This window comes from Palaemon carinicauda, chromosome 15 (genome assembly GCF_036898095.1).
Source record: "Palaemon carinicauda isolate YSFRI2023 chromosome 15, ASM3689809v2, whole genome shotgun sequence".
NCBI classification, from domain to species: Eukaryota; Metazoa; Arthropoda; class Malacostraca; order Decapoda; family Palaemonidae; genus Palaemon; species Palaemon carinicauda.
This window is the reverse complement of record NC_090739.1, coordinates 37,570,363-37,585,263: the sequence shown is the minus strand read 5'-3', so window position 1 is coordinate 37,585,263 and position 14,901 is coordinate 37,570,363. Positions and strand designations below refer to the sequence as shown.

Sequence of the window (14,901 nt, the reverse complement as noted above, 5' to 3'; positions counted from 1 at the left end):
TAAACTTATCCGGTCCTCTTGTTGGGGTCCAAATCTTTTCCCTGAGGATCTTGTGAAGGAAGTCTTGACAGAAGCTACAAGAGTTAATCAGAGCCTTAAAGCCCGTTGGGGTTTGACTCCTAAGCGGAAATATGATCCCGCAAGTTACCAAGCCCGTGGTAGGAAGAAGCTCCGCCCGTATACCTCCACTCAGTTCCGGCAACAGCAAAGTAGCTCGTCCGTTTTCCGGCAGCCTCTCCCACCATCTCCTGCTGTTCCTGCACAGCCTTCCACCTCTCAGGCTCCTTCCTCGGACGACTACGTCACCGTTCTGTTCCCTAAGAGCCAGCTTCCCGGTGCCTCCACCACCTCTCCAGCCTTTAACCAATCTTATGAAGCTCAAGGCTCTTCCCAGGGTTATAACAGAGGTAGAGGCTACCACCGTGGTTCATACCAGAACAGAGGTAGGGGTAGATTCTTTCGCAAAGGAAAGAACTTCCGAGGCGGACGTGGCGGCAACTCCTCAAGCCAATACTGAGGTGCAGCGGGTAGGGGGGAGGCTTTATGCCTTCCGCAACAAATGGAGGTTCAGTCTCTGGGCTTTCAGTATCATCTCCAAGGGACTGGGGTGGAGTTGGATTCAAGGACCTCCTCCACCGAACAGATTTCATCAGCATTCCACTCCGGACCTAGTCGAGTTTGTCCAGGACCTGTTACAAAAGAACGCCATACAAGAAACGAAACACCTGAAGTTTCAGGGTCGGCTGTTCAGTGTCCCGAAGAAGGATTCGGACAAGAGAAGAGTGATTCTAGACCTATCCCTTCTCAACTTGTCCATTCAATGCGACAAGTTTCGAATGCTTACCGTCTCGCAGGTGCGGACCTTACTTCCCCGTGGGGCCGTCACCACCTCTATTGATCTTACAGACGCCTATTATCACGTTCCGATAGCGAGACACTTCCGTCCGTATCTAGGCTTCCGCCTAGGAAACAAAAATTACTCCTTCAAGGTGATGCCTTTCGGGCTCAACATCGCCCCAAGGATCTTCACAAAGTTAGCAGAAGTTGCTGTTCAGGAACTCAGAAATCAAGGGATTCAAGTAGTAGCCTATCTGGACGACTGGCTCATTTGGTCAGACACCTCCCAAAATTGCCTAAAAGCCACTCACAAAGTCATCCAATACCTTCGATCTCTAGGCTTTCAGATCAACTTCAAGAAGTCCCGTCTTCTTCCGAAATCAAAGTTCCAATGGCTCGGCCTGCAATGGGATCTTATATCTCACACTCTGTGTCTTCCCAAACCCAAGAGGTTAGAGATTGCAATGAACACCAAACGCTTTCTCAAAGACAAAGTGAGTTCCAGACGGCTCCAAGAGAGGATCCTAGGGTCCCTTCAATTTGCTTCAGTGACGGATCTGCTTCTGAAAGCGAAGTTGAAAGATATCAATCGTGTCTGGCGTTCGAGGGCGAATCGGAAGCTCCGGGACAGGAAAGTCCGCCTTCCTCCCATTCTCCGGGAAAGACTTCTACCTTGGACAAAGGCCAGCAATCTGTCAAAGTCAGTTCCCCTTCGATTTCCGCCTCCGAAGTTAATCATTCACACGGACGCATCCCTATCAGGTTGGGGAGGCTATTCTCAGCACAGGAAAGTTCAAGGTCTTTGGTCTCCCTTATTCCGCCAATTTCACATCAATGTGCTGGAGGCCATGGCAGTTCTACTAACCCTGAAACGTCTCTCTCCATCCAAGAGACAACACCTTCGTCTGGTTCTCGACAGCGAAGTGGTGGTCCGCTGCCTCAACAGAGGCGGATCAAAATCAGGGCCTCTGAACCATGTTCTAGTAGCCATATTCTCCCTAGCAGCCTCGAACCGTTGGCATCTTTCAGCTGTCCACCTGGCGGGAGTCCGGAACGTAGTTGCAGACGCCCTGTCCCGGACCTCCCCTCTAGAGTCGGAATGGTCACTCGATCAAAAGTCATTCCGGTGGATTCTCTCTCGGGTTCCGGGTCTCCAAGTAGACCTCTTCGCCACGGAGTCCAACCACAAATTGAGAGTATATGTGGCTCCCAATCTAGACCCTCAGGCCTACGCCACAGACGCCATGTCACAGAATTGGGACAACTGGGAAAGGATTTATCTCTTTCCCCCGGTGAATCTTTTACTGAAAGTCCTAGACAAACTGAGATCCTTCAAGGGACGAGTAGCCTTGGTCGCACCCAACTGGCCCAAGAGCAATTGGTACCCTCTCCTGCGAGAGTTGAGACTACATCCTCACCCGATACCCAATCCGGTTCTGTCTCAGATAGTACAAACACGCGTTGTGTACGCTTTCTCAAACATTCAGAGCGCCCTAACTTTATGGACTTCATGAAGTTTGCGGCCATGCATGGTGCCAATATCGATCCTCGAAACACCCTGTTCCTAGAATCAGATAAACGGGATTCCACCATCCGCCAATATGATTCTGCAGTTAAAAAGTTGGCTAAATTTCTGATAGACTCGGACGTACACTGTATGAACTTGAACCTTACAGTCACTTTCTTTAGAACTTTATTAGAATCAGGTCTGGCAGCCAATACTATCACCACTATTAAATCTGCTTTGAAAAAGATCTTCCTAGTGGGTTTTAACATAGACTTAACCGACTCTTTGTTAGCTTCAATTCCGAAAGCCTGTGCCAGACTGAAACCGGTTACTCGTCCTACCCCGGTTACCTGGTTCCTTAATGATGTGCTCAAATTGGCTTCTGATACCATTAACAGTTCTTATGATTATATTCCCCTTCTCAGGAAAACACTTTTCCTTGTGAGTTTGGCTTCCGGGGCAAGAATTTCTGAACTGGCAGCTTTGTCAAGAGACCCGGGTCATATTGAGTTCCTTCCTTCGGGAGAGGTCCTTCTTTCACCTAACAAATTCTTTTTAGCTAAGAACGAAGACCCTCAGAACAGATGGTCCTCCTGGAAAATTGTTCCCCTCACGCAAGATCCGTCTCTGTGCCCTGTTACTGCTCTTAAGTCTTATTTATCCCGGACCTCCTCTAACTCCTCCGGGCCTCTATTTGTTAGAGAACAAGGCGGTACCATTACCATTAAAGGGATCAGGCAACAAATTTTGTATTTTATTAAACAAGCTAACCCTGACTCTTTTCCTCTTGCACATGATATTAGAGCAGTTGCTACTTCGGTGAACTTTTTTCACCACATGAATTTTACGGATCTTTCTAGGTACACAGGGTGGAAGTCACCGTCAGTGTTCAAGAAACACTATCTTAAACATTTGGAAGCCCTTAAATTTCCTACGGTAGCTGCAGGGAGCGTAGTTACCCCCAGGTAACTCGCATGTTAATTCCTTGTCATTTTATCTCTCCCCCTTACCTGCCTCATTTATACCCTATTTGTATTCGTTGGTTTCGCACCTGGTTACTATTCCTATATTTGTTAATTTTATGACTCCTGAGTATCTGTATATATCATCACTCACGGCATTATTATACCTTACCTTTTTTGTCAATTGTTCTACCAAGTGGATTTATGTTCTTTTTAAGGTACCTTTATAGTTGTTTTTGGCACTCAACTCTGATTAAAGTAACTTGTGTTTCCCTTGTGTTTATGTTTTTTCCTTTATTTTTCAAGTTTGGTGACATTTCTCTTGTATGTATTCACTGGCCGGCACAGGTTCAAGCCCAGAAAAGGGATTTTGACGTAGGAAAAATCTATTTCTGGGCGAGGGACCTGTGCCGCCCAGTGAACCCTCCCAGCTCCTCTCCCTTGGAGTCCCCAAACTTTGGGTGCTAAGGAGTTGGGTTCTGAGCGGATGCAGAGTTGGTGGTGCCGAGTGAGGTTGAACGGCTCTCCTCTATTGGGGGTCTTTGTCGTGGATGAATCTAAATGGTGCGGGACCTCTGGATTATACGCCCAATTCCATACCGACACCAATAGGTGAGCGAGCTAGTCAACCTAGCACTCCTTTACATTTTTTCTCTGGTATATTTAGCAGTAAATTACCTAAGAATAAGTGCTAATAGGAGCTTATTCACTGGGCGGCACAGGTCCCTCGCCCAGAAATAGATTTTTCCTACGTCAAAATCCCTTATATACTCCCCATTGTAATTTCTAATTACAAACCCATGGCCTCCATGTACCTCCTCATATCCATCCATTCTCTTCACTGCATTTCATGTATACTCCTATGATTAGTTGGTTCTGTCCGTGGAACAGAAGTCATATTCTTGGGGTGTTATTAAAGTCTAAACAAACTGTTTAGCCTTCATCCCTTGCAAGGCACGAGGATGCTTGGGATTATCATGCCTCAAAGTTACCTGACCTTAGCCCAATACCATTAGAAGCAGAGAACCCACAGTGGAAGTGTTCCATTTTGGAGGCTCTTGCACTGCTTCATGAATGCAAGTAACTGGGTGTGGTAACCATGGTGCCAACTTTAGGTAGGTCCTTGTTCACTGATTGGCACTTGGATACCCCTCAAGAGTTATGACTTCTGCTGGAGCTCCCATGGTCGGATCTAGCTAGTTGACCGTAGATCGAGTCGATCAGCTCTGTGAATATGAGAACACTCTTGCTTCCAGTTGGCCCAATCAAATCCTCCATCCCTGCATTTTAAGGTAGCAAGATTCAATGGACTAGAGTCTTCTGTGTCAGCACTTTTTTAGGTTAATCCCACGGTGTGCACTGCCTAGGAGAAACTCAGAGAAGAAGGCCTTCCCTTCTTGTTATCTGAGTCAACGGCCATGGCTACTCTCCAAGCAGTCCCATGATTTGACCAGTGGTCAGGCACCATGACATACTTCGAGAAGACTGTAGTTGTCATCTATTAATACTTGGGAGAAGTAGAAGAGACTAAATGGTGTCTGTTGCACAGTACAGTGATCTTTTTTATTACACCAGGCAGCAAACCCATTGGTCAATCAAGTTTGGAAGGAGAAAAATGCTCTGGTGTGCTGATTCTCAAAAGAAGTTGGTCCAGAGGTAGTACTGAAGCTTCAGAACACTTTGGGATGGTGGTCCACGTCACTCTGAGAAGTCGCGTGCAGCCGTAGGTGAAGTGGAAATGTGCTTTGCAGGACTCCCTGATCCACCACATACTCCTTCAAAATCCTTTGCTCTTCGGGGGCATCTGTGATCAAATCAGCTAGGTACATGGAAGGTATCCTATGCCTTACCCCAGGTCTGTCTGATTTTACAATGGGTTGATCCCACCAGGTCTCAGATGAACAGGGTTGCTCCCAGATGACAGCAAGCCAAATGATTTCCTGATCTGTTAGCATCCTTAGCCCAGATCACAGATTTAACTCATCGATGTTCACCAAGAATTGCCTCTCTGTCACAGTTGTGGAAAGCTACTGCTGAGCCTTGAGCTTTGTCTTCTGATTTTAGAGCATAAAAGTCTTGTCATCGGAGTTTTCTACGCTCGTGAAGAGGGTCGATATACAGTACCAGCTTGAACTAGAACTCATGAAGTTGTAGGTATTGATACTGTAACTGTCGGTAGCAGGGAGGCAACCTCCCTGATATTTCACTGACAACTTGGTTGGATTCCAGTTGTTGTAGAAAAACATCTCTCTCTCTCTGACTGGGATATTTGGCAGAATTTTCTAATTCTCTGACTTATTTCTTTTCCAGCATGTTATTTGGATACTTCTTCACCATGCCCCCGACTATGCTGACATGTCCTTGAATGCGGCCAAAGACCTAGGGTACTTTTAAGAGCATTATTATAGTGGATCCTCATAGGTTATGCCGGTGTTGCAGAGGCCATGTGTACACTCAGTCCTCCCCTTGTGATTAGTGTCAAGAGTGGCGTTCTCCCAGTGGGAGATGTTTGTCAGGAGGGAGAAGTCTAAGAGGGATTCTTCACCTGCTGGGTCATTCTAGAAGTCAAGGAAAGCTTTTTATACCCTGGGACTCTTTCATCGGACTTTACTCAAGTGACCTCCTCCAGGGGACATTCGAGCAAGATTGGTAGCACCTTAACTCTTAGGCAAGCCAAGGGGCAAAGGGCTACGCCATTTCCCCTAGTGAAACAACAGCGCCTCCTCCTCAGTGGAGCCTTCTTCCTTTCAAATGGTGGACGCTTTACATGTGCTGTGGCCTTCCCTGGCCATTCAAGGTTTTCCTTCAGAGGCTTAATTGTAGCAGTTCATGATGCGGAGACACCTTTAACAGTTCATTGCCCTTGTGGTGTCTTCTCAGGAGTAGCCTGTAGTCACCCTATTGCCAGCAGAGGATGTTGCAGTAGAGGTGCCTGTCAGCCATTTTCCCTCTTCCCAGAGGTCTTCGCCAGAAGCAATAGATCATCCATCTATTCCTCCTCTTGAACACACTCGCTCTTCAGAGCATGCTCGCCAGTTTGTGCTATAACCTTGGTGCGATCTTTCCTCTTCGGAGGTAGATCCCAGACCTGCTTTTCCCAGGTGGTTGACCTCCTTGCTGCAATCAAACAAGGCTTCCAGACCTTCGCTTTCTGGTTCTACCAGCTGGGCAGCGAAACCCTCTAGATCTTCTAGATGAGCTGCTTGTAGCACTTCTCCTTCACGCTCTGCATAAAGGAAGTGCTCTCCTTAGCTGTGTAGCTCCATGTACAGTACTCTTCAAAGAGACCAGTATTGTACAATCCAGCTGCACTCTCTTCTATGTCTCGCACTAAATGCACAGCTTCCATTGCCTCACTAGAATCAGTTCACTGCCATCATATTTCTTCATCACGACCTTCAACTTGGTGTTCTTCAGTTGACTCCTCGGTTTTCCCTCGCAAGTGACCTACTGTAGTCTATCTTTGCGAAGATCATCTTGCAATCTTCACAGCATTGCACTCCATCTCATCATCTCTTTAGGAAGTGCTCCAACTCAGTCTTTAATCACGCTTCACCATCTAGCTCAATATCTAGACATTCTTCAAGGAACTCTTCTAAATGCAGTATATACAAGCGCTCTCCTTCGTCACTCTCGTGTTTCAGAAGCTTCCAAAATCACTCCTCTGACTATGAACCCTCTCCTTGCTACCATCACAGCCACTTTTCTGATGATCGTACTAGCCGCTCACCATCATAGCTCTCTGGTCTCTTTAAAACATGCTAGGCACTCCTCACCTGCAAGAGGTAATTCGCCAAGACTTTGGAGGCTTATGTCCTGTAATGGTAAGATCCCTTCTGATCCAGCTTCTTCAGATGGGACTGCAAGAGTTCCCCAATGCAAGTGAAGATCCTACGTTATCTGATAGAGCCTTGAGTGTCAGAAGACCAGTCTGTGTATGTGCAGGATATTGACGCTTCTCGTGATCTTTCCCCTTTGGAGAATGGAACAAATCAGCCTTCTCGCCCTAAGCTAGATGTTCCAATTGAGTACCTTTCTTCACTGAATATGGAGAAGGTTAAGGTTATGAAGAAATGTGACAGGTGGAGGATTCAATTTACGCCCCCAAAAGGGGACACTTGCTAACTTTCGTGGCCGAACACCCGCCACTGATAAGGAGCAGCCAGCAAATCCTCCGCAGACTTCGGCAGTGCAGAATCCGCTCAGGAAGACAACTGACCCCCCTCTCCTTTCTTGGCAGGACCCAGAAAGAAGGAAAGCAAGGATTGTAGGACAATCTTAGAAGGAACCTATCAAGGATCTCAGGTTTTGCAGCAACAGCTGCAAATAGTGAGAATATCAGAGTTTAGGAGTGAAATGATTACAGTTCAGCCTGCTTCTCCCGTAATTTTGGACGAGAATCCCATTCATCCCAGAGACAACAATGTACTGGTAGAAGATATTTCACAGGAAGATTTGGTAAGGGGAACTTCCTCAGCCTGCGGACCCCAAAACACCGACAATTGAAGGAGAGCTTGTTAACATTCTTCAAGGTTCTCAGGAACATCCAATCTGTCAACACTCTCTCGAAGCTTTAGCTTTGCCTTAAAGTGCAAAAAGGCTTTCATCGACCGTCTGTGCTGCACCCCTCCAACTTCAAACCTCACCTGGATCTTCCATGATCAGTCATGGGCAAAGAAGTCCTGGGTAAGGTAGAGGACCAGGTCCCTGGGGATATGAATTCAATAAGATCGGGAAAGTTGTCATGTTTGATTACAGAAGAAATATTTTAATACTGTTGAGAGACTTCCATACCTGCTGCTGTTGGATCAAGTTGTGGTTACGCTTACCCTAGGGTCTTCTTCCGAGAGACTTTCAGCAGTTCCAGTCTCTTTCACATGCAGAAGCATCTACCACGGAGGTCACGGCTATAATCACTGGGTCTTAAAACACTGCGAAGCCATGACCTCCAAGTTGCATAAATGTATCTGTCACAGAGATGGTCTGGATCTTTGTAACTCCTCCCTAAAGCAGCTGTTTTTTTTTTTTTCCACCAGCAGACGTACCAGCACTCACTGAGAGCTGGTGAAAAGAGACACAGGACTCTTATACAGAGGGCTGTGTCCTTTTGCCGGCCACACCCATCCTCATCAGGACAGACTATACCAGCCAGTCCCGGAAGACTTTTCAGATTGGAGGATTACAGTCACAGCAATCCATCCTCGAAAAGCCATCGCAATCTTTCACTGCCTAACAGAAACTAGGACGTAGCAGAGAAAGACACCTGTGCTAGGATGAGCTTTCTCCCCACCTTACCACCAGTGGGGGATGCCTACAAAGGAATTGGAGGAAGTGGGGGTTCCATGGAGAAGAAAGCTGGACAATCCAGGCTGTATGTTTCAGTTACCAACTCTCTTTCATCATATTATCGCTAGGGGTGGGCAGAAAATCTTGCTCTTCAACAAGAGGTTCAGGTCTCACTAGATTAGGACAGGTCTCTTGGCTTTTACAGTCAACTCTTTCTTGTAAAGAAGGCATCCGGAGGCTGGAGACCAGTCATCGACCTTTCAGCACTGAACAACTATGTACAGCAGACTCTGTTCAGAATGGAGACAGCAATCACTTTCATTCAGGCATTATGACTACAGGATTATATGATTACTCTAGACTTGAGATACTGTATGCTTATTTTCAGGAACAAGTTCACCTATTGTCCAAGAAATACCTTTGAGTGGTCATCAACTGAAGGTATTTTAGTTCAAGGTCCTATTGTTTTGGCCTTTCGACCATACCACAAGTTTTCACAAGACTTTTCAAACTGGTGGTATTGTGGGCGTGTGCCAACGCAATCTGGCTGCTACGCTACTTGGACAACTGGTTAATCAGGGCAGGGTTGAAAGAAAGATTAATAGTCCTTCAGGTCTTGGTGAACAAAGAGAAAGCTGACCTCATCCCCACACAGAAGTTAGTGTACCTGGAAATTGAGATACACAGTTCTAGGAAAAGTGTTTCCCTCTCGAGACAGGATTTCTCACTTGCTGGAGACAGTTCACACTTTCCTGCATCAGTCTTTACTGCCAGCACATCAGTGGCAGTTCTTCTCAGCCTCCTAACATTGTTGAAGTATCTAGTTCCCAGAAGCAGACTTTTCCTGTGGTCTCTACAGTGGAAGCTGAAGTCATCATGGTATCAGCAGCAGGATGATCCTTTCTCATTAGTTCCTGTTGGAGCAAACTTCAGGAAGGATCTTGCGTGGTGACTAGACGAGGAGACCCTTCAAAGGGAATGTCTACTCTTGACTTCCCCTTCAAAGTGCCATCTGTTCTCCGACACATCCAGGGAGGGGTGGGGAGCCCATCTTGGAGAATGCATGATATCAGGAACTTGGTCGGAGCAAAACCGTCAGGAGCATATAAACATCCTGGAAATGAAGGCAGGTCAGTTAGCCCTTCAGGAATTTTGCCCTCCTCTCCAAGGACACTTGATGGTGATGATGAGTGATAGCACCTCTGTGGTGTCCTACATCTCCAAGCAAGCAGGAGCAATGTCCCACCAGTTCTTCCAGTTAGCTATAAAAATCCTTTAGTGGACAGAGGCCAATGAGATCTCTCTCTGTCTGCTTCATCATGAACAAAAATGTAGTGGTAGACAAACTGAGCAAGAGGATGCAAATCGCTGTGGCCGAATGGTCTTGACTTAGTGGGGTTCTTCAATGATCTACCCATTTGCTATGAATCTGAACCACAACCTTCCAATTTATTGCTCTCCAGTGCCAGATCCAGTGACAGCGTTTGAAACGCATTTGTGGAACGGCCTCAACGTTCATGGTTTTCCGCTATTCTGCTTACTAAGAAGGGTCATGAAGCAGGTCCAAGCAACTCTGAAGTTGCCTATGACTATGACTAGTAGCTCTGAAGTGGCCTCACATGTAGTTGTTACCAGACCTCCTTCTGCTAACAGAGACTCTTAAGAGAACATCCTCACTTCCTAGACCTGTTACAAGAACCACACGTAAGGATTTATCAGGGAGCAGCGAATTCCCTTCATCTTTATGCATGTAGGTTATCCAACATCTTCTCTCAGAGAAGGCTTCTTCTTGAGAGACTGTGAAGCAGATGTCTGGATACCTCTGCAAGTCTTCGTCAGCCATATATCAGATCAAGGGGGTCATCTTCTGTGGTTGGCATTGTAGGAGGGGTGTCTCTCATCTTGGAGTCTCTGTTCTGTTTAATGCTGACTTTTTGTTTTACTACCATAATGAGAAACTCTGCTCTGTTTCAGCAGTAAAAGGCTATTGCTCAGCCTTAAGCCAAGTCTTTGAACTAAAAGGGTAGAAATTACTTCTTCGGAGGAAATCTCCATGCTCATATGGAGTTTTGAGCAGACCTGCCCTTCAGTTGGAGGGAGTCCCCCATCTTGGAACGTTGTAAAGGTTTTACGTTCCTTGAAGAGGGCTCCATATGAATCTTTGAGTTGTGTCTCCAACAGAGACCTCACTCTGAAGACAGGGTTCCTTCTCGCCTTAGCCTGAGCCAAGTGGTCGGTGAACTGCATGGGCTCTCATTGAACATCATCCATTCAGGGGGTGGAGGCAGTTCTCCCACTCCTTTGTGCCAGAGTTCGTAGCCAAGACCCAGGACCCATCATTACTGGACCCCAGGTTTTTATCTTTTCAGGTTTAAAAGTGTTTGAGAGATAACAAGATCCTGATCAGCTGTTATAGTCCTATAAGGGCATTGAAGTGCTATTTCAAGTATATTAAGTCAGTCACACCTCGCCTGCAGCACCTCTTTATTAGTACGGGGAGGATGAAGAGGAAAATTTCTAAAAACACCATTTCCTTCTGGATGAGAGAAGTCATCTCTTGAACTTTGTTGTCCCCTCCTCCAGAGGGAAGTCGGGTGAAAGCCCACAATGTCAAAGGCTGGAAAGGCTGCAGCACCTCTCTGGTCTTCAGAAGAAACCAATGTGTCGCAGGTTCTCCAGACAGATGCTCTGTCCTTCACCACCTATTACCTGCGGGATGCGACTCACAGGTCCATGAATACGTTTTTCCTGGGGCCTGTAATAAGTGTGCTGCAGGAGATTTAGCTACCTTCAGCTCCTCTTACAGGACCAGTAATTGCAGGTTGATGGTTGAGGTTACTGGGAAGTTTGAGATGAAAATGAAGAATGACTGATCTTTTCATTCCTTTCAGTCTTAGGGGTACAGCCGTGAGTACCTCACCAGATGGACTTGATCTAAAGTTGGGTAAGATCACTAAGCTTTCAGCTACCTTGTGTGTACACATAACCGGTTGAGTCTTTTCCCCACACTCCTTACGGGGGTGGGGGTTGGAGTATGATGTTAAAAGGTAAACACAATAATCTATAATTTGGTCTTCAAGGATAGCTAAAACAAACTTTTCTTCATTTGCTAGGTACAGCACAGGTTTTCAGCTCAAATATGACCCTTCAAGGCATGGGCAGTGACACCAAAAAGTTTTTCTGGTTCACGAGGTGTAAGGAACCTTGACTTTGCAGCATCTCTGATGCAAGTCTTAAGTTCTCGGGTTAGTTTCCAGGCAGTTGGAACGTAAACTTCCTCCCACCTAAGGAATATCTTATAGTAAAGGACAATTGTTTATATTTGTATAGGAACAGATCACAAGTTTTTCTAAGCAATTGTGTATTTTTCCTAACCCTACAAACTGGAGTCGTTTACCTAAATTTTCCTGCCAGCATCAACCCCACAGTAAATTCCGGTTACCATCCAAATCAAAGAGTTGTCAGGGGGATTGCTTCCCTGCTACCAATAGGTAAACCATCTGTCTGCTGTTTACACCGTGTTGCAGCTTCGCTGTTAGCCTGTAGTACATTTTCGCATAGTAAAGTACTCGGGTTCATTTAGTATTCCAAATTGCTTCCTCTCTTTTGGGGGAGAAAATTGCATTTGTCAACTGTTTCTAGATACATAACCAAGTACTGGTCAATCCCCATCTGTCTACTCATCGTTATGATGGCGCTGATAAGGAAGTTGCTTAAGTAATCTCCCTCACTCATGTAGAGGATTTGAGCCATATTCCAGGGAAGATAAAGAACCAAGCAGTTTGGTTGTGGGGAACTTCTCTACCCACCAAGAGCTGAATCTCACTATTTTAGAGTGAAAAATTTGTGTACATGTAGGAACACATATGTCTAGTTTTCGTAGCGGTATACAGTAAACTTAGGTCCTTCTAAAGTTAAACTTCATTCCTCTGAAGGTAAAAAATGAAGTGCCTTTGACGAGAGAGTGGGTGGGGTTACTCTCCCGCACTCGCCATCTGTCAACTACCTAATTAACAATTTTAATGGATGTTTGAGCTCCCAGAAATTATTATTCCCCACTTTAAGGACAATGGTTTTATAGCTAGGAAAAATTACAAATGACTTGAAATTTGTTATTTAACCTAGTAAGGTTAGTTATCATAATACTGTAGTGTGTCATACAATATTACCCATCTATCAAAGGCTTAAAACTAACAGGTTTGAATTATGAGGAAATTTTCAAATGAGGTTTTTATGTGGGCAAGTTGCTTTTCTTATAGTTCATTTAGCTCTTAAATACTATTAAATGAAATAGGACAAATAATACAGTACTGCAACTAGTCTATGTTTTGATATTTAATAACTTATATTACTAATTAAATAATTTAGGTTATAAACCTAAGTTAATTTTGACTGACTTTGACCTAGGAATTATATCTGTGCTTGGGAGACCTCTATAGTAGTGAAAATTTTTTTCTTTGGTTTCTACATCTCAATTATTTTTTTTAAAACTTGAAATGGTCTTGGAAAAAGTATGTATGTATTTAATAAAATTTGAAAACCACTATAGTTTTTACATATCTTATTTTGGAGTCTTTATTACTGTGAAATAACAATCTATGAAAACTTAGTAATTTCCGTTTTTTTAGGCGAGCAAAAGTAAGACCAAAAATGGAGAGACTGATATAGAAAAGACCGGAAATGCTAAGAGAAAAGCTTTGGAAAAGTCCCCCATCAGCAGTAAAAAGAACAAGAAAAATAGCAATGTAAGTACAGTAGTCTAAACAAAAATTATGTATTGTTTCATCATAAGATAATTGCTTTTTTTATAGTTTCATATGATATAATTGTAGTTGTATTTCGGGAGACAATGGCTCTGACAAGTGACAAACCCCTATTGTTAATTACTTTTTCAGGGATTGAATGGCTGCTTGATATGAACAAAAAGTGGCTAAGTTAGGCTCTATACATAAGATTCTTACAAAATTGAGAGGCTTCAATATTTTAAGTTTTATTAGTTTTACTTCTCCAATTTACTACTAGAATTTTAATCATTCTGTGGAAGAAATAGTTTGCCTTTGTCTTTATAGCAATAAGCCATTTATTCTTATGGCAATTGTTGACATGGGTCATATACAATGCATGTGTTCAGCATTTAATTAGTGCACTTGTATATCCATCATTCCTTCTTGTAAAATTAAAATATAAGTCAACTACTTGGAGGGTCAGGTGTGTGTAAATTGTAGGTTGACCAAAAATCGGAGGACTCTAGAGTAAGGTCATCAGGCAAATTTGTTCAACCCTTTCAAATTATGTACTTTTGAATTTCCAATTAAAGACACTTGGTATTTAAAAGAAATATATAGATAGCCAGTCACAATGAAAGTGCCGAGTGCACGTGTGTGACCAACCCATCATTCTTTATCCTGTTCAGTATCATTTCAAAACGGGCTTCTTTCTGTATATAGAGAGAACTCAAGTGATCACAGGAACATTTTGTTTGTGACAGAAAAATTGTTTGCTTCCTATTCCGAGTAGCAAGCACAGGGTCGATTCAGATTTCACAGTGTTGGAGAAAATATCTTTTGACCAATAGAGGGACCAAAGAGGAAGAAACCTATCTGATTGAATTGAAAGGGTTTTTCTTTTGTTGCCTCCTGGGCAGCGTTTTGTATTTTGTCTTGGTTATAAAGCTTTTGCGAAATTGTTCTATCCTTCAAATTTTGTATCTTTATTTTATCTGAGGACTATACACCTACAGTTTGTTAACTTTTCCTAGGAACTGTTTGTTCTGGAATCTTTAAAGGATGTTGAATTTGTTGTAATTTGTAAATGAGACTAAAAGCAATTTGTCAAACATCACTTTATTTCATAATGACAATATTGACAACTGAAGCATATGGAAAGGCTCCTGGTTTTATGACAAAGAAAATATTATACAATAATAATGTGGAGAAAATAAATAGAACCTTCAGTGCCTATGCCTTCTCATATTACCAGCACAAGCAAGGTAAATAATAGTCTACTATAGAACACGAGTTAAATAAGGTACACATTACATCCTCCTTATATGTTGTTCTACAAGCTCTTCATTGGTCGGACCAACAGGCTCTCCCTTTCAGATAGTAGGGAATGCGTGTCATTTACATCACACAGTCTCTTCCCCAAACAGTTCTCTTCCATGCTCCTACCTAAGCTATCAAAGTCACCAATACCAATGCCAAACTATGACACTGGTTGATAGAAGCTGCACATTAAAAACTTGCTAAAACCAACTACTCAGGATGATGAAGGGTTCCCCTAAGATACTGATGGTTGATTCACACGTAA

At 44.0% G+C, this 14,901-nt stretch overlaps 1 protein-coding gene across 1 annotated transcript in view; it reads left to right on the top strand.

The window, feature by feature from the left end:
* LOC137654559 (proline-, glutamic acid- and leucine-rich protein 1-like) overlaps positions 1–14,901 on the top strand; it is a 120,721-nt gene that overhangs the window by 91,963 nt on the left and 13,857 nt on the right. Inside the window, exon 14 of the mRNA XM_068388289.1 lies at positions 13,221–13,337. Within this exon, the coding sequence (XP_068244390.1) occupies positions 13,221–13,337 (117 nt within the window). The remainder of the gene's footprint in view (positions 1–13,220; positions 13,338–14,901) is intronic.